At 37.3% G+C, this 23,778-nt stretch overlaps 1 protein-coding gene across 1 annotated transcript; it reads left to right on the top strand.

Annotated features, from left to right (window-relative positions):
* Positions 1 to 6,779: 6,779 nt before the first annotated feature.
* LOC124173309 lies at positions 6,780 to 12,898 on the top strand. The gene is made up of 4 exons (XM_046552827.1): positions 6,780 to 6,830; positions 8,181 to 8,381; positions 9,094 to 9,210; positions 11,030 to 12,898. Exons 1-4 carry the CDS (start codon positions 6,780 to 6,782, stop codon positions 11,207 to 11,209), a joined length of 549 nt encoding a protein of 182 aa, XP_046408783.1. The 3' UTR covers positions 11,210 to 12,898.
* Positions 12,899 to 23,778: the final 10,880 nt, after the last annotated feature.

Here is a 23,778-nt window from a genome sequence, read left to right as displayed (position 1 = left end):
TCAATGCTTAATAGTTTGAAGATATAGTTTGAGTTGTTCCTTTCAATCTAATTTGTATATGGATATCTTGTCATATAAAAACTTGATGCTATTTTATCATTTATTATTCAGCTTCTACACACATTAGCTATTTGTAATACGCATAAATTAATGTATGCATTTCGAACCATCATTAGTAGAACCAATTTCACCAAAATTCCTTAGTGTAATATTTAATTAACCAGAAGATGCAATAAAAGCCATTTCAAATACCTTGGAGAAGGTATTGGAAGTCATTGGGTTTATAGTCAAAAGAAATGATATTAAACTGCAATTCTAAAGTTGTTTATATAAACTAAGACCTAAAAGATTATTACTTTTGATAGAAGCTTTGAAGGCTACTTGTTTACTTAACATAAGATCTTAATATCAATTAATAACCAACATTAGAGTAATTGGTGCTATTGAAATCAATGCTGATATGAACATAATTGATTTATTTTTTTTCTGATTTATTCAAATTGTAGATATATTGTTTATATTAAATGCACTATAAGTTATTCCTAGATAAAAATATAATGCAATTATGGTAGTTATGATTATGATAATAATCAATAAAGCTCTTTGAAGTACTAGACAAAAACTCCAATATCTTGGATAAGGTATTGGATGTGGTGAGTTTTTCAAGAACGGTGAAACGTAAGTTGGTACCATAAAGAGTAATGTAAAGCTGAATATCTGGGCAAATCGCACTTAGCCCATGCGCCATGTAATGTGGAAATATATTGCACATCAGCCATGGGACTCACTTGCCCCACGCAAGGGGGAAGTGTGATTCCTTGAGAAGGCTTTAAGAAAAAAATTATAAAATTACCACTTTACAGAGAGAGGAATGTAAATCCTAAAGTCTTATTCGGTTATTAATACGTGTATTTTACAATGAATCTCAGGATTTAAACAAGCCTAGAAAAAATTCCTAAGCTAGTTAAAGTTGATATATGCTATCTAAGGGTAGCACTTACTACACCTTTGTTATGTAAACAAAATATTATTTACCAATAAATAATTTGAATAAAGGTTTTTGTAATCAAGCAGATAAAAATTTTTATGAACCACTGACATAGATAATTTTAGCAAATAATATTGTTATCAAATCACTCAAATATGATACATATATAAAAATGCATGTATATAATATTTTAACATAACAACGGACAAGTACACTAAATGGCCATGGTGTGTTACATCATTTTTCTTAATATGCCTTAGATATTTTAATCTTTTTGTTGAAATATTTTATTGGATACTTTTTGAGTAGCTAATTTACCTTTTAGTACTTGTATACTTATGTATTTCTCTCATCTCTTAATGTTTAATATGACTTTAAACTGGCAAATGAACTTTGAAAACGTTCGCAAATACGATTCTATAAATGACCTAAACTTCAAGAGTTAAAATTTAAATCCAAACAGGAGGTTTAAAGTATGAGAAAGATATCGAAAACACATCGCAAAAATTATTCCTATTCATTGATATCCTTAATTCGTAGGTCATAGCTGAATTCCAATTACCCACTTTTTTGGCTTGGATTGAATTTTAAACACATAGTTGCAAGAAAAGACAAAACGTCTGCGGTCCTCACCACTGAATAAATAAAATCAGAAACACTACGTGGGAAACTGGACAACTTTCACTATTCCGTCGATCATTGGCGAGGTCCTTTCATATCATTTAATATTGCTAATGAGCTAATTTAATGCTCCATTAACTTTTGCATCCTAATACATGTGCTTTTTAATAAATTTTGCATGTACTAATTTGATGCAGACATAGGTATATCTTAATACCTTGCCCGTCGTGGATTCATCAAATACACGATTAAGTTATTTTTTCACGTTACTGTCTTAACCTGTTGAACCCACAAATACAAACATCTTACTAAAGTTTTAAATCTCGTCGATATGAACTTGAAACTATTAAGGCTTGGCTACATGGTAAACTAATACGAACAAGTTAATATCTACTTACGTGAATGATTTCACATTATTTGTAAGTTACACTAGAATTCCAATGAAAAAAAGATGCACTCACCCTCGAGTAATTTATACACGAAACATTTCTCAGTTCTGCATCCGATTTATGGCAAATATTTCTGAAATCATTGAATTCGATGAGCTTTTCCAAGCACAGTGCACATAAAGTGGCAGGCAGGCCATCTCCCACAGCAACCTAAGAAATCAATGAAAACGTATGCAAGAGACCTCAGACACATATCGTGGAAAATAAGTTCATAGAACGGAATAAAAAAAGAACTCAGGAAGTCAATAAAATGTAAACCGTCACTTACTTTTAAGTGGACTAAATCATATAAGGCATCCTCTACAGTTATCTGGCTTGCCACAATTGAAGTGAATATGTTGTAAAAATAATCATTTTTCTTCATGCAAAGTCTGCACGGGGTAATCTCCGAATACTTTCCTGAAGACTCCGAGAAATCCCCAATGGTAATACTCATGCTTTCACTGCAATAACTCAATGAATCTCTAAACCAGGTCACTCCAACAAATCATCTACGTATCACTCAGTGATTTCAAAATTCCTAATACATAATGATCATTTCCATGACGTACACCAATGCAATATCATTAGACTTATCAAGGAAAAGGGCGTAATAAGTTCACATTTATATCGGACTTCATAAAGAAATCACATAGCAGCAGAGTAAACAGCAAACGAAGAATTCAAGGTTATTGACATATTGTAACTGACCAGGTAAGCTAGGTTTAGTTCTGATACCGAACTTTAGTTGCGTATTAAACCGCTAGAAAATTACGTATGCAACAGGCCTACAATCGAAGAATTATGTATTTTCAACTATTTGTGTCATAATATTGGGATTTATTGATAAATATCATTCATTATTATTTTTTTAACGACTAATTCTACATCAAAGAAAGTTTAAAGTCATTTTCAGATTAAAAAAGCGCAAATGGAATATGACCGAGTGCAAGCCGAAGTTTGCCTTAAATTCCGTTTCTGGACAAATTGTTGAATAAATATTTACGAAAGACAGTTATTTTACAAAAAATTGAAAAAAAATGATAAATATCAATGCATTTTCCATTTATTTTATCAAATGGAAAGAAAATTGTCTTCAAACGCGGATTATTGGCCTCTTCTATAGGTCTGCTGTTGGCGGATAAAATAGCAACTAGAAAACATCGACTCTATACTGAGGTGTAATTGTATTGTCTTATATTAACAAGTAATGTTGCGGATCAATATTTGTTGTGTATTTTGACCACGGAATGTGTAATTGTGTCTAAAATTGTTGAAAATATTCTCGGTCCATTCTATTTCGTCCTGGTATATCTTTCAGGCGATTCATTAATTGTTGGCTTTTATGTTCCTTTCGTTGAGCATTCTAAAGTATTTCATTTTCACACATACTCGTAGTGAATGCAGTTTCCTTGTGGGTTTTTGTGGTGTTTGTCAATGCTAAGTGGATGATTTCTTTGACGTTAGACCTGAATTAAATTGTGAATGATATTTTGAAGTGAAAACATGAGTCTTACCAGCGGGATATTAACGGAATCTTCACTAAGGAATTCAGAAATTGACCTTTGCAGACTTTGCATGAAGAATCATGAGTATTATTACAACATATTCTCTTCGAGTGTAGCATGCGAAACAACTGTGAAGGATGCCCTACATGATTTAGTCGGCTTACATGTAAGTTACACATTGCATGTTATCGATTTTATTTAAGATTCTGCTTACTTCATTTTGTTTTCCAAGATGATTCCGAATTCTGTTGACGTTTAACTTGTTTATTAACCACTCAGATTGCTGTGGGAGATGGCCTGCCCGCTACCATGTGTCCACTGTGTTTGAAGAAACTGACGGAATTCGGTGTTTTCAAAAAGATTTGTTTAGAATCAAACGCAGTTCTGAGAAAAAGTTTGACGAGAAAATGCTTCAGGGTGAGTACTTTTCGTTTTTTCTTATTTGAAGACTGGTGTAGTATAAATGTTGCACAGTTAAAAGTGACTCTCTTTGGTTTTTGTCTACAATAGTAGGAATCTAGGGAGAAAATGTTTGCGGATAGAAATAGTTATAGCATAAATTCATAAGGATTAACTCAATATGGCAATAGATTAGTCGCTTGGTGACACAATTGGAGAAATATATAATGTTTTATAACTGCCGGTGGCCATTAAATCGAATAGTAATAAAAATGCACTTCGATTAACGATCAAAAGATAATTTAGCGTACCTTTTGTGAATCTACAATTGTAGGGATATGTAAGGCCCTCAAACATGGTTCTGGAAAATTGATAGTAGTCCTATTTCCCATAAGCGGTTTTTCCGCACCTGTGAATCTTTGGCAGGGTCATATTAATGTTGGAGTTGGTTTTTCAGTGGCAACTAATGAAGACATTTTGTCTTCTGGCAAAACTAAGTGTGTGCTAAACAATGATATCCGGGAAAGTATGGCATTCAAATTCACTATTTATCAACTCAAAAAGGCAATCTACCCACTAGGCTGTACCACCCTACCTTTTTAAGTATTTGATTAGGTAATCGGAGCATGCTAAAGTGAACAAACAAATCCCTGACGATATGCTGCTAAAGAATGAAGTCTCAGAAACCCGGAAATTGTTTATGCGTTGTCAAATAAAGTCTCATGTGCATGTAAACATATTATCTTTCTTTTGTTCGGGGCCTCTTCCTAACCTTTAACTATGCTCTCATGAGGCTAAGGTTATTTATAATTAAAAGCATCTTTGCGACGTTTCGGATTTTCATTGTTTCTATTTAAGGCATTTCATGGTGGGTACAATGAAGGCATGAATGGCAAAGTATTGGAAATTAATTTAAGTGCGCAAAAATTATCCTAGAAAACATATTCATCCATGGGTGTAAAATAAAAGCAATTAGGATTTTTTATGTGATACATCTTATCTGTAATTGCTAACTCTAATTTACATAAAAATCTTCCTATATTTGAATATTATCTTTATATTTACATTTCTGTTAGTGCCTGCATTAAAATTATTGTATTTTTGTTATAAAAACAGTTTCTTTAAAAAATCTCTCAGATAAACTGTATTTTAAAAATGCATAATAAAATTCGAAAGCTTCCTTTAACATTTGTGGTTAGCAATTTAAATATAACCTTAGTATAAATAAGTTTGAAGGTTAACTGTATGATATGCAGAAGGTTGCCCCGTAATTACACCTGCTCAGATTCTCCAACTCCATCTCGGCTGACATTTTTTTGTTTGAGTTTTCCAGGAGCTGTTTTATGTATCTCCAAACCGATCAGTGTGGCACCGATCGTCAAGTGGAGCATCACACTCACTCCTGGTAAGCAGTCGTGTGATTCTGTATGCACCCAAGCAGTACAGCACGAACAAGTAAAAGAGAGATCATCGATTGCCGTGCGGACACCAAAAATGTATAGGAATGCCCACCGAGTAGGGGGTTTCATCCCCCCCATGCACATTGTACATTTTATTTTGTTTTTCCCTCATCAACAAATAAATATGAGATTTTCCTCAATATTTAATTTTTCTCAACCTTTGATTAGGCCAGTATAATTTACTTTATCATCAACTATTGATTAACCTTAACAAAAATAAAAGGTATTGGTTAATAAATATGAAGTCTGCCACCATTTCATGACTTTCTCTCATTGATAATATCACTTTCACTCACTTGGAATAGGCTTTATTTCACTCTATCATAATTTATTTACTCCCTTCACGTAATAAAAGAAAAAGATAATTAGAAATAAAATGGAGAAAGAGATAAATTGTCACAAACCTCTTTAATGACTTGGTGATGAGGAAAAAACGAAATAAAAGACACGAATTGCATGGGGTATTCATGGAACTGACTAGTCGGTGGCCATATAGACACCTTTTTTGTGTTGGTATGGCTAGCAATGATCCTCTGTTTTCACGTCGGTGCTGCACCCATCATCTTCATAAAGAATCGCAGGACTACTTACCGCAATTCTCTATGATGTCCCACCTGGCCAATCGGAGCCACACAGATCAGTTTGGAGATACAGAATACGGCCCCTGATCCGGTGGAATTCCTGAGTAACCTTCCACAGATGTCTACGCTTGGAAAACTTGTGATAACACTTTATATGATATGCATGTGTGGAAAGTTTATTGTATTCTTAATTTTTTGGGGCTATCGACTTTATTAAGGTGTAATAATGTATGATCAAAGTATTTAAATTCCTATTATATATTTTGATGTCAATTTCTTGAAACCTTATTTTTATATGTTTTGATGACATTCGTGTAGTGATTGTGTAATAATTTGAATGGGATACTGTTATAATTTGTGGATGAATTTTATTCTTTGAGTTTGAAGTGTGGTAGCAGAAATATTTTCTAAGTACTTATTGGAATGGTTAATGTTTTTTGCTCATATTTTTCTAAAGTGTATTTAAGTTTATGCAGATAACTGTGTTGAGAAATTTTTCATGTAATTGTAGAGTTAAAGATTTTGTTTGCTAGGTGTATGTATTTATTTTGTATTTTAGTGGTTCATTTGATTAATAATTTAAAAATCTAGGTGATTAATAAGGTTCTGTCCACCCTATGATAAAAACAGAGCTATATATCCGAATTTCAAATGGGTTACATATAAAAGGATGGAAGTTGCCAATCATCAGATGCTATTTTTCTGCATCATGGTGGCAGAGCTTGAATACCATGATGGTTAAAGTGTTCATCTTTTGAGGTTATGCATGAATGAAGCCATTATTCAATGTATTCATGTGGGTGCAAGTGCCAACCTGTCAGATCATATACCATCGAATGGGACAAGTAATAATCAGACAGTGCAATGCCTGGATAATCTGCGGGCAACGATTGGCCCTAACATTTGATTATTTCCAGCTAGGTTTTAATGGATTTTTTAATGTGAGGTGGATCATTTATATGCTTTATAATTTCTGTTGAATCATTGGGAACTCAATTTCCTTGCTTAATACTAAATTACCAACACATGCAATGGCTTGGTGGGTAACTCCAAATACAAAGCAAACTTTTCTTAAGTTTTCCATTCGTCTTCTTCAAGCAATACCTCCAATTAATTTTCATTGAAGGCTTTTCGTCTTCCTTCAAATGGACAGTCATCATCATTAGAATTACCGAGTTTGAAGCAATGATACTAATCATTTAACATTGCTTCTTTTGTAGCAGCATCTCGGGTTACTTAATGGGACTCTTGATGAACTTTATCCCCTGTTTTCTTTGAATAAAAGAAGGAAATCGTTTCCTTTCACAAATGGTGTTTAATTGGCTCAAACTTAGACATTTTCTCACAACACCAAGTATCTATTACCGAGATGTATTCATCATGGTCATCGAGCTTTTTGTCTACCAAATGTCTTAGCTTGAGTCATGATGTTTCTGGTATTTCAAAAATGACGAGCAATCAGTTCTATAGCCATCTATTGACAGACAGCAAGAACATTGCATAGTCCATAATACATAATTGTTGTATGACTGGTTTTGCAAGTTTTAAGGATAATAGTATCAGTGTTATTTAAAAAACAGTTTCATAAAAAAGGATTTGGAAAACAAGATGACTTTGAGGTTTCTTTTCTTTCTGCATAAATATTACACCCAGTATTCCCCTCCAGAGTTTACATTTAAATATTAGCAGGACGTCTAGAACATAATAAATGCATTGAAAACATGTTCCACATGTTTTTTTCCTCTGCTGTACTGTTGAGAGAAGAATATATAGTGATTTTGGCCTAACAAAAGCCACTGCTCCAAAAATTATAATTGCAGAAGTGAATTGTGTGTGTAACAGTATGAAACTCGAGTATTTCGTTTTTTATGACAAAAGTTTGAATCTTTAATCTGTAGTTTGATTTCTCATTATTTGAAAAATTATACATCTGAATGATCTACGTTGTCTATCATACAGTTTGCAGTGAAGGGCCGGCTATCATGGCACAAATTAATTTTAAAAAGACGCTGCATGAACTCAGAATATCATGGATCTTCTTGCTAAATTTCGTTTCAGTCAGTGCTGCAGCTTTTCAGTGATCGATTAATGGGCATGCAGGCAACTCTCCATTTTTATATGAAAGCAGATACAATTTTTTCAGCATTCTTTTTTTGTAATGATTTAGTGCATTCCATGTATGTGTTTTTGAGGAGATAAGTGTTTTGTCACTGTTACTTTGTCTGCAGAGTTTTGAAGGAGGAGGGGCAGTTGATGACAATTTGGAGCCTTCTGTGGAGACTAAGGACTGCATTCAAGGCACGATTGAAAACAATACACAGCCCACATGCTCAGCCCAAACAACTGAAATATATATTCCTGTTCCAGACTGCCTACTGCCCAGGGATGACAAGTTGGTGAGTTTTTTTCTTATACTCAGTGAAACGTTAAGTGAACCACCTTCAGTTGTGCAAATTTCTTGGTTGTTTGAGGAATGAGGGTGTGTCTGTCATGAATTTCAGTATTTTTATGGGAAGTCACTCACCATTATGCCACCTTCAGTAGTTGGACTAGTCCAGTAGTAACCTATGAGGCAAAAAGCCGTACACACAAATCTTTTTTCATGCAAGTCAATATCAGTTGTACAACACTTCTAATCTGTTGACAAAAGTGTCTCTTATCCTGTGGGGTAGCCATTGGTAGTGGCTAAAACTAGGTTGTGTCTCATGATTGCCCTCTTATTTGTTCAAGCCATTATCCTCCTGTAATTGTACTAAGGAATCAGCGAAAACTATTTTGGCACCTCTTTATAAGCCTGGGTAAAGAAAAGATGAAGGCAAATCAATGTACAGAGGAACTTTGATCTATCGTTCCTGCTGTTGTGCCACTAGTGTAAATGGCCAAAACTCTCATTCAAACCTCCAAAACTATCAATAAACTGCTCTTGGTGACGTATCCCCCCCCCCCTCACAAGTTGGACATTAATATTCTGGAGTTTGAATTGTGAGTTACAAGAATCTCACGATTATTTGGGCCAGCTGGAGTGGTCTCAATTAAAAGAGTAGTTTTTACTATAAAACGAGGTTATTATTGTTTTGCTTTGAAGTGACGCCCATTTTTCTCTTCTAGTTTCATGTGAAAGAGGAGAACCAAGACCCTCTCAGTGAAGGGAATAATCCTCAGCTGTACACACCAGATCCAGCTGAAATAGCAAATGATGGCTCAGACCCATTGGCAACTGACTTGGTGAGTTAACTCTTGCCTTGTATAGTTCTTTTTTCTTAGGGCAAAATATCATTCTGTTGTGGAATATTCACAATACCTCTCAGCAGAAACCTACAGCATTTTCCTTACCTGATCAGTCATTAACAAATACGGAAGAGCCTTAATGAATAATTGTTTAAAATGAGTGATTCATTGTAACGAATGGATTTGGTGTATTTTGCCAAACTGACAGTAAACTTTGCTCATGTAGCAAGTGAGCTCTGTGTCATCACGGCACTAAGCAGTTATATTTTTTGTGATCATACGAACACAATTTTCTTTTCCATTCTCCACGAAGCAGAAGGGGGCTAGGGAATTAAGACTATTACTGAGTTCTGTTGAATTTGGTACTCTGACAGAATGACCATGACAACATGATGTAGCTGCTATCCAGATCTGACAATAAAATGAGTTCCTAATGAGAGATTTGTTATTCACAGGAATTAGGTTGTGCAGATTGGGATTTTGTGATGAAAGTGAGCAGGCATTTATGATGGGGTCTAGGGATTTGTCCTTTTTACCATTTTTGAATGGGGTGTTGGACGTTGGCAGTGCAAGTCGATTGCCAAAAGACATCAGTTGTTAGTCATGTGAACTGACTTTTATTTACTATTTATATATTCATGACGTGGGCGATTAAGTTTAGGTTCTTGTCTCCCATTTGTCTTCATATTTCCATGTTACTTTGTCAAAATATTTTACCGCCATCATTTTTCTGGAGCAACACATTTCCATAGCTTTAACTGTTGACTTTTCTGCAGCTGTAAATTTTGAAGCCTGCCTACCAATTATAAGTATATTCCTTACGTAGTGTCTGATGCATTGTTTCCATGCTTATCTATTTGTATTCTCAGTTGTTAGTAGGTTGTTCTTTTTTGTGGAATGCTCCCCTTGCCTTTATTATTGTTATTTATTTATTGCTTCATCCATCATTGTTTACTGTGCTTTCTGTGGCTCAACATATTAGTCTCTTTGTGAGGTTATTAGGGGTGAAAAGGACATAATACTGAAACCGTGGTCAGATGTGGATATATACTTTAAGAATGGTGAAGTATCATTTGTTGTTTATATTTTATCATGGATATAATGCATTTACACCTGAAACAATTTCATATGCTTGAAGGCACTGTCGTATACCTTTCGAGCAAATAAGTTGTAAGAGATTTAGTCACATCCAGGCAAACTAATGATGCACTACTTAAATATGCATTATACATTTTTGTTTAGTCCCTGGATGTAGAAACACCTCAAGAAAACACCGCTTATCAGATCCCTGTGCAGAGTAAATGAACCTTCATATTTTCCAATTGAAGTAATGCAACTTTTGACCTATAAGGAGATTTTTAAACTATTTTGAAACTGTTATATATTAGTCTCTAAACTGCATAATAAACCAAAATACACTAAATTTATCCTGCGTTATTGACCATATTTATTTTCCATGAGTGTGTGTTATTACTATGGGCCCTGGATTCTCATACAGATTTCTCCCATAAAATAAGTGTCTGTTACGAATAAGATTATAACTGGAGTTTTGTATCTCCAGAAACCAATGCCCTGAGAGCCATCACGTGGCTTTTGCAGGGATTTTGCAGTGAAGAGTTGGTATAAAGTGGTAAATTAAAAACATAATTACAAAAATTATGAACTCCTGACATTAATTACGTTAACGCAGCTTGCAGGAAAGTATGAAAAACATATCCATATGAACTGAACTTTAATTTTATTCCTGTGACATATTTGCTGAAGTTTTTCTATTTTACTTTATTTCAATCATGAATGATGATGATTGTGGATTAAGTTGCAGCCCAATACCTTAACTGCTTCCCAAGGCGAAATAGTGGAAGCTCTGGGCACAGGAGCAAATTTTGAAGACATGGACTGGACGCTGGTTGGGGTAAAGGAGGAACCATCTCCCGAGGAGAATGCCCAGGTATGTACAGAATCCTTGTTAAGGACTTTAATTCATGAACGAATCTAATAATAGGTTGTAAAATAAATTATTATCATTGTAGGACGTTGTATCTTCTTCCCAGGTTTAAAGGTAACCCATTGGATTCTAAGTTACTAATAACTCAAACATATTTTTATTATCTCAAAATAAGCTTTTTTCCTTTTTATGTTCTACATTTGTGTTAAAGTTTACTTGCCTTATATTTAAGTTAATAAATCATGGGACCATTAAATTATGTCATATAAGTCCTTCAGTGGGCATGAGGGGCACCTCGGTGGCCCGTAGTATTTCATGTGTGTGCTGTTGTTCGTGTGGTGACTAAGGATTGTTACGAAGGATTTCATTAGATTATATGAGAACAAATAAGGCCTTAAATGGTGGAATATTGTTTGTTTATTAAGTTAAAATGTTTTCTAGTTGGGAAGTTTTCTTTGGAGGTAGGACTTAAGTATGTTTATGTGAAACTCATTTATTAGTATTCAACACAGGCATATCGTTTTGGAAATAATAGCGGATGTAATACAAAAAAGCAGTTTTAATGCATGAAATCTTAAATATCCTTTCCTTGTCTTATTTCCTGGATTTCACATGCATTCACTCACCATTTCGTCAGTTGTTAACTGACAAAATTCCAGTATGAGGGCAGCACTGATGTAAGCAAAGCAAATACCCATACACATTTTGTCATGACAAAGAACATGGTATCTGGAGGTTGAAAACACCAGGGTCTTTTTCTCTGGGGATCATCTGAGAGATTTTGTATTACAAAAGTGGTGTATTAAGTATGTAGCCAAGATGCCCTAGTGTCAAACTTGCAAACCGAATTTACAAGAAAATAAAATTCGTTGCACTACTTTCCTTAATCCTTTTGCACCAAATGGTGGGTGGAGCTGACGGGCATTTTCATAAGCAGAAGACCTGTTGTTAGGTATAGTTGTCATGGATTTTCCAATGGAAAACGAGCAGATGTCGGCTATAGCCAATGTGAGGGAACCGCTGGGGAAGCAATTGTCGTTTGCATTCAGTCACGGCCTGAGACCCAGCTAAGCAAGACGTTAGGGCCACTCTTTGGCAGTTAAGTCTGATCCTCCCTACCATTAATGATCATCCTCACAGCAATAATCCATTGTAAAGTGGTTATATTGCCATTAGTTTTTGCAGTGATATATTTTGTTGCATACTGCAATTTACTCCATACAATAAATGAATTCTTCACTCTGTTGTGTGCATAAGCAACTTTGAAACAAAATTTTAGTGTTAAAAATAACAGACTGCAGGGCTTATAGTCTTAGTGCCTTGTGTTAACTAACTTTGTTGTTATCAACGCAAGAAATCAGTGTAAAATTCCAGTGCTCAAAAAATGTTATTCTTTTAGAAGAGTTACCATATTTACTCAGAGAAACCGCACACCTTTTTTCCATAAATGCCATTGAAAAAAGGGTGTGTGCAGATTACAGGAATCCTCCAAATTTTAATGTAAGCTGCGCACCACTTTTCCACATTGGGAGCCTCCTTTTAGTTCCAGCACTGTCTTCTCCAATTCATTGTAAGCCCTACTCCCTTTCAATCTATCTAGAAATCCTATTCTTTTCCTTCCCCTCCCTAGTTTCCCTAACGTTCTACTCTAGTCTACTTTAACCCCATTCTCAACATCCCCTCACCGCTAAGTGCTCCTCCCTTCTATACCCTCTGTCTCCTCCGTATCTCATTTAAAAGCTGCATCTCCTCGCCAACCATATCCAGCACTTGGTCGTTCCTTTTCCTTTCTGTCCATTTCACCTTCTTCATTCTTCTCCATACCCACATCTCAAATGCCTCCAATCTTCCCTCGTCTTCTTTCCACACTGTCCACGTTTCCGCACCATAGAGAGCTCCAGATCAAACTCTTCACTATGCTTTTCTTTTTACTCTTTGATCAATTCCTATCGTTTTTTCTCCAGAGTTTAGCATTGGTAAATAATGTCAGAATTACAATTACAATTCTGACATTATTTAACTTAAACAATCATGGTTTCGTAACTCAAATTCATCGATTGACCAATGAATTCCAAGTTTCTATAAAGAACCGCACCCCAAAACCACTGATAAGTTTTTCCTCTGTATCTGGTGTCTGGTGGGACACATGCAAACGCATGCAGAAGAGGGACCTTTTTCACGCAGAATCCACAAAAATAATCTTTTACTCAGAGTCGTTCACTTAAGAGTCACATGCGAAACAACACGTAGGAGAAACTCTACTCGTGCGGCGAATTAGAGTGTCCCTCTCGACAAATAGCCTCTTTGATATAGACATATGTACAAAAAAACCGAGAGTTGCTTTATTTCTGCGACGTATGCAGCGAGTCTGTCACTCCATGATGCGACCTAGTAACCCATTCGTACACACACAGCAGATAAACCTTGTCAATGTAACATTTGTTGGAAGTGTTTTGCAGTGAGTGGTTTCCTTGACAGATAAACATACATGCTCACACGTGTGAGCGCAGCCTTGTTTATGCGTAGTCCCCATCCCGTCCATCACTGCAAACAGAGGCCCTGACCACCACAAGTGTAAACGTACAATTGTGATGCATTATTATTATTTCGTATTTTGCACTAAGTCTTTCACTGTTATTTCTCTTTAACTTCCACATGCGTTCAAAAGTGAGATACTCTCTTCATGTTGCGTGGTTTCACTCTGATAAGTCACGTTTACGCATGCAACATTTTCTTGCGGACAGGACAATTTAAATAAATGTTACAAATGTTCCAATTGAACCTCATGCAAAGCTGCACGGAGTAATCGTTAATTTTCGCCTGCACAACGAGAAATAAATGATGATATTGTGTCAATAGGGATGATGGGCTATCTAATTGTTTCTATGAAATGCGTGCTTAGCAATGTGTTTCTGGATTTTCGTAATGAATATTGAAAGAGAGTAGTTGCAGAAAAGGGCACACCCAGGTTATCAGATTAGGATGAAGCAGCCTACACTACACATTTTTGATTAAACACGTCCACAGTATTCACTCCAATGTTTCTGGCTTTAAGTCCAGTCTTAATTGGCATCTTCTAATTGGTTCCGAATTTTCTTAGAATTAATCATGTGTTCTTTGAATATTCTTTGTATAAATATTTATCATGTCCACATTTTGTGAATAATGTGATATTAGTGAACAATAAAAGGCTTATGGCCGAGTTTGTTAATTTAATGAATTCAGCATGTCATTTATTTTCATTGTCAAAATATATGCAATTTTATTCCTATTTCTCTGTTTTCACTCGCGGCTGAGCGATTCGACACTATTTGTCGGAATGCACCGTCAATAGGACAGCAACGATAATCGTGGACCATTAACATTAGAACGGTGAAGTTGCGAAAAAAGCCAGCAATGGAGGTGGAAGGTGTACAAACATTGGCAGAGTAAATGGGGATGTTATCGGAGGGTAAGTAGAGGACAGAAGGTGGATGCTAGGTGGCGCTGAGCGCACTTGCAGGGTTTGGTAATGAGAAAATGATTCAGAGGACACGTCGGACGCAACCAATAGTAGTACTACGGAGTTTGTGAGCAAGGGATTCATTTGTGTACAAACTTTGGCCGCAATCCGTTCAGCCGTCTGGAAACACATAGCGGACAGATAAACATGTATTAAAGATAACTCATACAAAAGATTAAGCGTATCCTTACATTATCTTATCGCTGAGGAATGCCACACGTTCCTCCTCCTCAAAAGCTATGTTCACATTTTTATAATTAGAATTTATGCTACTTTGTACACAAATGTGGTTAAACAATTTATCTGAGGAAAATAAAGAAAACGTCCAGTCTACTTTCAAATTTCAATACCTTTTCAGAATGAAGATATGCATTTTAGGTTAACTAGAGGTTTCCCCTTTCTCCACTCACAAAGATTACATGATGTTACATTAGAGGGTGACCTTGCATAATTTGTCACCTCCACAGATGCCATTGGGTGTTTATATTTATTTATTGCCAAGGCAAACAATCTTTTTCTGGATAGTTACTTACATTATGCTTACATTCCACTGTTAAATAAAATTAACGTAATTTGAAAATTAAATGTACTATACTCAAATAAAAGTATGTGGCCAAAATATTAGATCAGCCATCTTTAGATAAACAACGAGAACTGACCCCCGTGCATGGCGTCTGATATATCGGATAAGATAAAAGTTATTAACATATTGAGAAAAAATTCAATAAAAATAATTTAATTACCCTGTGGGACGACTGAAAGTTCTTTGAATGCCATATCTTACATAACTCCTTCTTAAGTCGATACATTCAAGTAGTCAGCTGAAATATTACCAGCGCAGTAAAGACAGACATCCATGTCAACTTAATATAGTATCACTATGTAGCGCATGTCAATTGGAGCCCAGAAAGAAATTATATACGGAGGTTCGACGAATCGGACGCTATGCACTAATGAGTTATACCTTAAGCTGCGGAAACGTTTTTAAATGGTCTGCATTGTGATTGCGGGGAGAACGTGTGTCAACATTTGACCAATTTTCTCGCCACTGGCAGCCATATTTTAAGATTTCAACGTCGTCCTTTCCGCGGTCGCTTGAACTCGGCCAAACCTATACCCTTTTTTCTGAACTGACGGCGGCTGACCGTGAGCTTGCTCGAAACCCACCCACTCTTCTAGCCAATTACAGAAGTGCGACAGAAGAAAGTGTGTAGGAGCCCGCAGTCTCTCTCCGAGCTCCGTGCAGTGCTGATCCCTCTCCAGCTCGCAGTGTTGCCAAATCTAATCCGTTGGAACCGCACAGCGTTCGTCCTAGAACCTTCCGCCGCTCCCGAAAGTACCGTTATTCCCAATGCTAGCAACGCCAGTCGGCCCGATGGAGGGGAAAAGGGAAGGGGATGGAGGAGAAGTGGAAGGGGCAGCGCTTCTGATGGTCTATTTTCCACCCAGCCGCCATCAGTTCGGAAAAAGGGTATAGTGGCAGAGAGCACAAAGGCGTCTTTCGGGGACTGGATACCCTCATCACGGGGAGCGCTGCCCGGATTTTCCCTTCTCCGAGAGGGAAAGAGCTCCCTACTTTCCGCGGCGCATTCACTATGAAAACAATTCCAACGATTCCTAGCATTTCCTAGCAATTTATTTATCTTGCTGTTGTACATTAGCCAGGGAAACTTATATGAATGCATTGGTCTCTCCTTCTTGTACTCTCGGCGGTGGGTCTTTCGTCCCCGCGTAATTACCACGGACATATTACATATACGGTCTGTCGTCAGGGGGTTGGGTGGGCAGTCCCGAATTAAGAGGGTTTATCACCTGCTGGACACACACCCGGGGTCCACGAATAAATATCTTTCCCGCTCAGGTCCCGCACACAGTGGCAGAAAAATGTTGACGCTCCCGCAGTTAAAGGTTTAAAGCTACCGGCTGCGTCCGCCGAAGATGAAGATGTTGTGTCAACATTTGATCGTTAAGTTAAGCTGCGACATAAGCAAGTTTATATGTCGAATAAGCAGTCATGGAGAAAAGGCAGCAGTAATTCGAGCAGATATGAGCCTATCCCTGGGAAAGATAGGCCAACTAAATAATACACAAAGCCTTTGGAAATGCCGCGATTTGGCGATGGGAGGCTTCTAAATATGCCTCGCATCATCTGGAGGAGAAGGCAGTGGGTCATCTTCAAATGAGGAAAGATAGAGGCCACGGCGGAAAGTACAGCGACACTCATTTCACTGCAGGCGTGAGAACGTTTACGTGAACGGCTGTAATACTGCGATGAGGAAGGCAAGGGGAAACAACCACATTAATATCCCGAGGAGTCGCCGTCTCTCCAACGTCAAATTATCACTCACGATGGAATTCCCTTGGGTAAAACATTCCGGAGGTAAAAGTAGTCCCACGTTGATAATGGCTTCCGGGTGCAGCTGCGTGTTGCGCTTTGTCGTGCAAGCTTTCGCGACCGTTGCAGGACGCATCATCAGGCGATGAATGAAATTACGGAATCGGTGGTCAATTAATATACTCGTCCACCTCCCCCGTAGTGGGGAAAACTTAATATGGTATAATGGGGTATTAATTGACCACCGATTCCGTAATTTCATTCATCGCCTGATGATGCGTCCTGCAACGGTCGCGAAAGCTTGCACGACAAAGCGCAACACGCAGCTGCACCCGGAAGCCATTATCAACGATGCCCCTCGCTGCGAAAACCTACGTTCAAAAGTAGTCCCCATTCCGATGTTCGGGAGGAGACTGCCCGAGAGATCTTAATGGCCACCTGCAATGAAGTTTTGAAGATAGGTATAGTGGCGGAAAAATTAACTCACAGCTCATCAACGTCTGAAAGCGGCCAGTTCGGGAACCATTTGTCTTCCGAAATTTCCTAGCGTTTCCAAAGTCAATCTTGGGCGTGCTTCGCGATGGCGAATATACGAAATTGTCTATTTTGGTGGGCCTTTAGTTTGTTTCCATTGTGCATTTCACGGATATATGCATCCGAGACATCGGAAAAAGGTGCGAGGGTTCTGGCAAAACACGGCATAGTGACACTTTTGTGACTTTGTCGTGTTCTGCAAGGAGACAGACGACCCCATATGAAAGGCCAAGTTCCATTCAGATATAAAGACGAATATACCGAGTCGAGTGCTCTTGCGGAGACTCGTGCAAGTGCCAAACATCACGAGCCTTGAAATGCAGAATGAAAGAACACCAAAGAGCTACCAACAATGGATAATTTCGTTTATTTGCCATCGCCGAGCATGTATGGGGAAGGCCAATGCACATCGTGTACTTCGGAAACTCTAAACTCATCACCTGACAGGAGCAATAATTTCCCCGGCTGATTAAAGAGGCTATCGAAATATTCAAAACACCAAGCTTCAACAGGGAGGACAGCTACTCGCTCTCCAACGCCTCGAAGAAACTCTTCCCCAAACCAGCCAATTGCCATATATTGCCGCACCTCACCATAATCAAGCCTTATATAAGACTGCAAAACATCTGCATCCGTCATTTCAAACCCAAAGACGCCTGCAGCAACGCTGGCGAAACTATCGTTCAAAGAAGAATCGGCGCTGAGGGCAAGTCGGAAGCCAAGCTGCACCAAGAGGCTAATATTACTTGGACTGTTCTCTCCCTGTTACGGAAGCGGCTTTCTCCGCTCCTTACTTGTTGGACCACAGCCAGTAAACAGGTGGGGGACTGCGCTCTCGGTTCGCTGCCTGTTAATTACTTTTGTTTTACCGCTGACATATAACGTGTATGATCTACGTATATGTATTACTAACATTCTACGGAAGAAAACTACATATCAATTTTCAATTGACCCCCTGGTTTGGAAGTTAGCAGAGGTTTGCGTTGTATACAACAACTCCGTTAATTTTAGTGGTATAAACAGCTTGATTTCGGCTAACTACTAGTGATAGATGTAGTTTCTTCATATCAAGATTGTAGTTATAGGAACGAAAATTACGGTAATGCCAAGCGCTCAAATTAGGGAACCTTGATTTTACGCGCATAAAACGGGCACTTTTGGGGGAAAACATTAAGAACAGGAAATACTATAAATCCGAAGATTTTTTAACTACATGTTACAACACAGAAATGAACTTTCGTATGCTCTTTGTTGCATTGAAGTTGATTGCTTCGTTTAGACGCTAGAGCTCCTCAAACTCGCGTATCTTGCTTTTTTTACAGACAGTACATGAGCTAAAAATGATGCAAGACCCCTTGAGAATAATGGTAATAGAATACACGAATCAGGACATTACATTCTCTCCAGATCGCCCCGTGATTAGGAAGAGGAAAATTCTCGAGATCCTGAAGGAGAATGAACAATATAGCCCAAAAACGTGCAAATGGAGCATGCTATCCCCGGAAACGGTAACGAGGAGGCTGACGAAGATACATAATTCGAATCGATTGATACAAGAAGACCGCATTCTTTCAAACACAAATGAGACTCCCACTTTTACAGAAAAGGGGGAAAATTTGAATGAAGTGCAAGAGCAAACATGAGCAAAAAACGTCTGTTCTCGAGCGATTGCAACTTCTCTAATCAAAGTTGAAAATAAGTCTGTTGCTCTGCCCATCCCTACCTGTTTGTGATATTGACTCTATTGAAAACTTGGATTTATCATTTTGAGGCAGTGTATGGAGAAATTCCTGAGAATATTCAGAGTATTGGTATATTTTTAGTGAAAAACATAGTACCTGGGTGTAATTTGCAATCCATTCAGACATTGTCCAAGTGTTACGTTGCCATATAAAGAAGGTCAGTTTTTATTAATACCAAGTTTTAATATAGAAAAATTAATTAGTTCGATAAATAAATCTACAACAGAAAGATGCTGATGAAATGTTGTGTCCTAGAAAGTAAAGGTGATGGACCCTCAGAAAAGATTATTTCTTTCCACTGTTGACCACTAATCTTGTCTTGTCCAATAGCATTGATTATTCAAATGTTATTGTTTTCATACCCTACCCTATGTGAGCATAAAAATTATGTGTGGAACCATTCGGATGATAGTGCAGTAGTGGGAGCAGCAGGTGAGTTCTCTATAGGATTAGCTAATAATAGGGTGGTTTTCTATTATTTTTTTACTGTCTATATCGGAAGATTATTACTCCTGGAGTACGTATTTCACGCTTTTAGATTTTTAAATGACGATATCTATTTTTCGCGATTAAATGAAAAGTGAAAATTCTCAAGCGCGCGAAAACGCGACGGGTAAGGAAATCTCTCCGTGTGACGTATTTCTGGTTCCCCCTCCCGCCTTGTGAGGTGACCTTAATCAAGGCTCTGAGCGCTGATAGGACGCAGGATGCTATCGGGTGGCTGAGTACCTTGCTGGCTGGTGGCGCTTGGCTTTAAAAAGGTTTATTAATACCTTATCAAACGAAGAAAACTTTCCGACCTTAGCCAGTTTTAATAGGTGATTAAGACATGTTTCCCTGAGCTCTGCGCCTCATGCATGCATTTATAATCTCAGACGATGTAGAACTCCTATCTTCTCCTATAGAAACAAGGTCCCTGTGACGTCACGTGGAGTGGCATCACATGGGCGCCAATCTGGCCGTTTTCAAATGAGGATAAAAATGGACCATTGCCATTCGTCTAAACCGGTATTTCTAAAACGAAATAATTTGTATATTATGAATACAGTAATAGTGGGTAACAAATCGCAATCAATGCCTTTCGGTTTCTTTGATGAAGGAAACTACCCTATTCTTACGGTGGAGGGTTTGTTGTAACTGCACATGCCTCCCCCGAGATCTGCCTATGATGAGAAGTTTCGAATCCACACGATGTTTTTTTCGGCTAATGTTTCAAGCCAATATTTTTATTAACCTTGCCACACCTCGCATACAGAAATCATCTTTGGATTTAATATGCAATTGTTTCCAAACCCTACCCTGAAACTTGGATAAATCGAGCATCAAGGGACCAGTTAAAAACATTGAATTATCCCAAAATTCGATTACAAGAGGTCCTTCATAAAAAAAATCCAAAAAGTAAAATTCTTCTTTCCAATCAAAACTCACTCACTTATTGCCCTATGCTTCCTTGAAAAATCAGTGGGCACACACTTTTGGACTCACAAAATCTTTTGGTTGACAAGGGCTATGCTTCTGGATGGAAGCCGCACTCTATGAACAGCACTTGTCTATGACACCATCATCTTCCTCATTACTCCTTAACAAATGAGGTGCATATATTCCAATGGAAACTCTGTCACCACCCTAATTCCAGGTATCCTAAGGAGGATTATAATTATGAATTATAATTCCTCAAGATTTTCTAAAATAATGTTGTTATTGTAAAACTAACTGCAGAAATGGAGTGAGTATACCAATAAAAACATTTGTGGTGCAATTTTCAAAACAATCCTTCAAAAATCTGATTTTTTGTTCTACTTTGTCGCATTCCGGACCACTCTGCGCCGTTTCTATTACGAGGTTGGGATAGGGAAGGGTAAGTTTCCAGAAAAAAAGGATCAGGTGTTGAGGAGGTACATGTTTGTGTGTAGCTGTACAAAGGGAAGATCTATATTTCATCGAGAAGGAATGTGGAAAACAGAGGAAAATGGTCGCGTTGAATTCTTTTTAAAAGAGTAATTTCTCGCTGTCCTAAAATTTCCGAAATAGTTCTCAGAAATAAAGTCTCACGTTTTAAAACTCACTTTCACAGGTAATTAGATTTACATTATAAACCCTTCGAAGAGTTTCATTGTCCGAGATAACCCATAAAAGTACTGAATCAATCGCAAAATATTTTTATGCGAAATGGATGATAAAATTACAGATAATGTACTTCGAAAGAACATAATATTGCTTGATGTTAGAAGTCATCCAGTCCGGGGAGGGGGTTTGAATTTTCACGCATAAAATAACTTACCTGTTTGCGTATCATTTTCTTTTACATTTGTAGCAGCAAATGCTGTTTCATAAGCTTTTATTGGTTGTTTTAAGGAAGGACCAAAGATTCAGTATTGTGTTGTCGCTTGAATGCGTGCACCACAATCACAAGGCAATTATTTGTACAAATGACAATAAAATGCGTCTTCTTGAAAACAATATATTGCCAGCCATGGTTTCTCAGGGAAACATTTTTGCTTTCCAACTGCTTTGGAACCCTTTTGAAACACCAAAATCTCTCATGGAAATGCTGTAGAACTCAATTTACACTCATTTATACCAAAAATTGACAATATGAAGACGTTTTTAACTCATTTGTAATCACCTTCTTATCTCCTTTTTGCAAAGAGTATTCGTAAGGCACCGCTTTCTACACGTTTGGAACTCCTTTTTAACGATTCGACAGGATTTCCAGACGTCATCATTCGTAGTGTAACTGCTGTGTACTGAGAAGATTCATATGTAAATACTTTCCATATGTTTGCAACTCTTTTTTAATGACTCTATGTGATTTATAGATGTCTTTATTTGTTTTTTAACTGCCTTCTACGCGCCAACACAACATGGGCAGGTTCAGTCTGATTCGTTTGGTCAAGAAAGCGAAAATTCTTTAATATATGCAATAGAAATGCATAAGCGATTAAAGAAATGGTAAGTCAGTTAATAGAAGCAAATCTTTAATATTCACTCGAATGAGGTTAAATAATAATTATTCTATTTTCCTTGTAGCGTTAATCGTATTTTTGGGGCAGTTTTGAAATGCGTCAAGATTATCTTCACTACGTACGAAGAATCTTGGTTGCGTAGATCAAGGTATTCAAAAGTAGCTTCATGGCAAATGTCGCTAATAATGGTGTTTTTTGGCGTTTCCAATTTGAATTTATTATTGTAAAAACATTAATGCTTTTGAAGAATATTTAGCACCCAAATGTTGAATTTTATGGTACTTTTTGCAAATTTTTGTCAATGGTCTTAAATATTTTCGAAAAATTAGTATTTTGACCGTCGGTAGCAGACCGGTCGTGAATATTGTATTCCCCATCCCCGGGCAATGGTTTATGCCCATCTTTTGTTCCGTATTTCGGGTCTTAATTTACGCAAAAAATGAATCCCTCCTTCGAAAATCTGTTTCAATGTCGTGGTACTGAGACAAGTTCAGATACCCTGAGAGATATTCATTCGTATGTTGCATCGGATTTTCGGGTTTTTAAAATGACGGTTTTTAAGAAAAAATATCCAAAAATGGAGCCATTTCACTCAGAAATGAACACTGAATGATCCACGCCAACCAAGTAAGACCGGAGTTTAGCCCTCGATCTGAATTTTCTTGACCACCAAATAAACTTTCCCCCTACTTCCGTATGAGTACGTATTCTGCATTGTAAGACTAAAATAGGTAAGCCATTGCGCATGCAGACGGTCGCGTGATATCAACCGGATTTCATTTCAAACGTGCATCTTGGGATATCTAATGAATCTTGTGGCGAACAACTTTTGTTTATAGGAAATTGCACCCAACGAACTGCGATGCCTTTTTGCTTGGTTTCTTGCTGCGGCAAAAGCTATCGCAAATGTAAAGGAAGTGTTACGTTTTTTCGTTTTCCCAAACATTTGGAGAGAAGGAGAATTTGGATCGACGCTTGCCGGAGACAGGACGTAGTGAACGCAGAAACAGGTACGATATTAATGCAGATAGTTAAACACTATTTTAAAAAAACTTTCGTTTTCATGAAAAAATATTTTATCTTTTACCATTATTCCATTTTCAAGTTTAGTGATTGTAAAATTAGCATTAAAGGAGGAGAGTATGGTGGTCAGTCATAACGTCGACTGGATGAGGCATAAGCCGAAGGGAAAAATTTGCATCTCCCATTGTATTGTAACTGTTGCAGCATTTAATGGACAATTCAGAGCATTCATGAAAAATAGGAAGAATGCATTTTTCGTGCAGCTAACGATTGAGGTAGGATTCCAGAAAAGATAATAACTTTAACTTGATTTCCGGCAATTACTTTATATTCAGCTAAACGTGCGAGTAATTCATTTGTTTTTATTCAGAAGATTTCATAAATAATATATTTCCCTTTGATATTTTTTTCAGAATAATTGAAATGCCGTTCAAAACCGATTGTTCCCCTTAAACCGCTTTTGTGCTTCTTTGGTGATTATCTGTTATTGTGCAAATGTAGTTTCTATTATTTAGGAA

The sequence above is a fragment of the Ischnura elegans genome, assembly GCF_921293095.1.
Source record: "Ischnura elegans chromosome 13 unlocalized genomic scaffold, ioIscEleg1.1 SUPER_13_unloc_4, whole genome shotgun sequence".
NCBI classification, from domain to species: Eukaryota; Metazoa; Arthropoda; class Insecta; order Odonata; family Coenagrionidae; genus Ischnura; species Ischnura elegans.
Note: the sequence above shows the minus strand (reverse complement) of the source record. Positions and strands in the feature narration are given on the sequence as shown.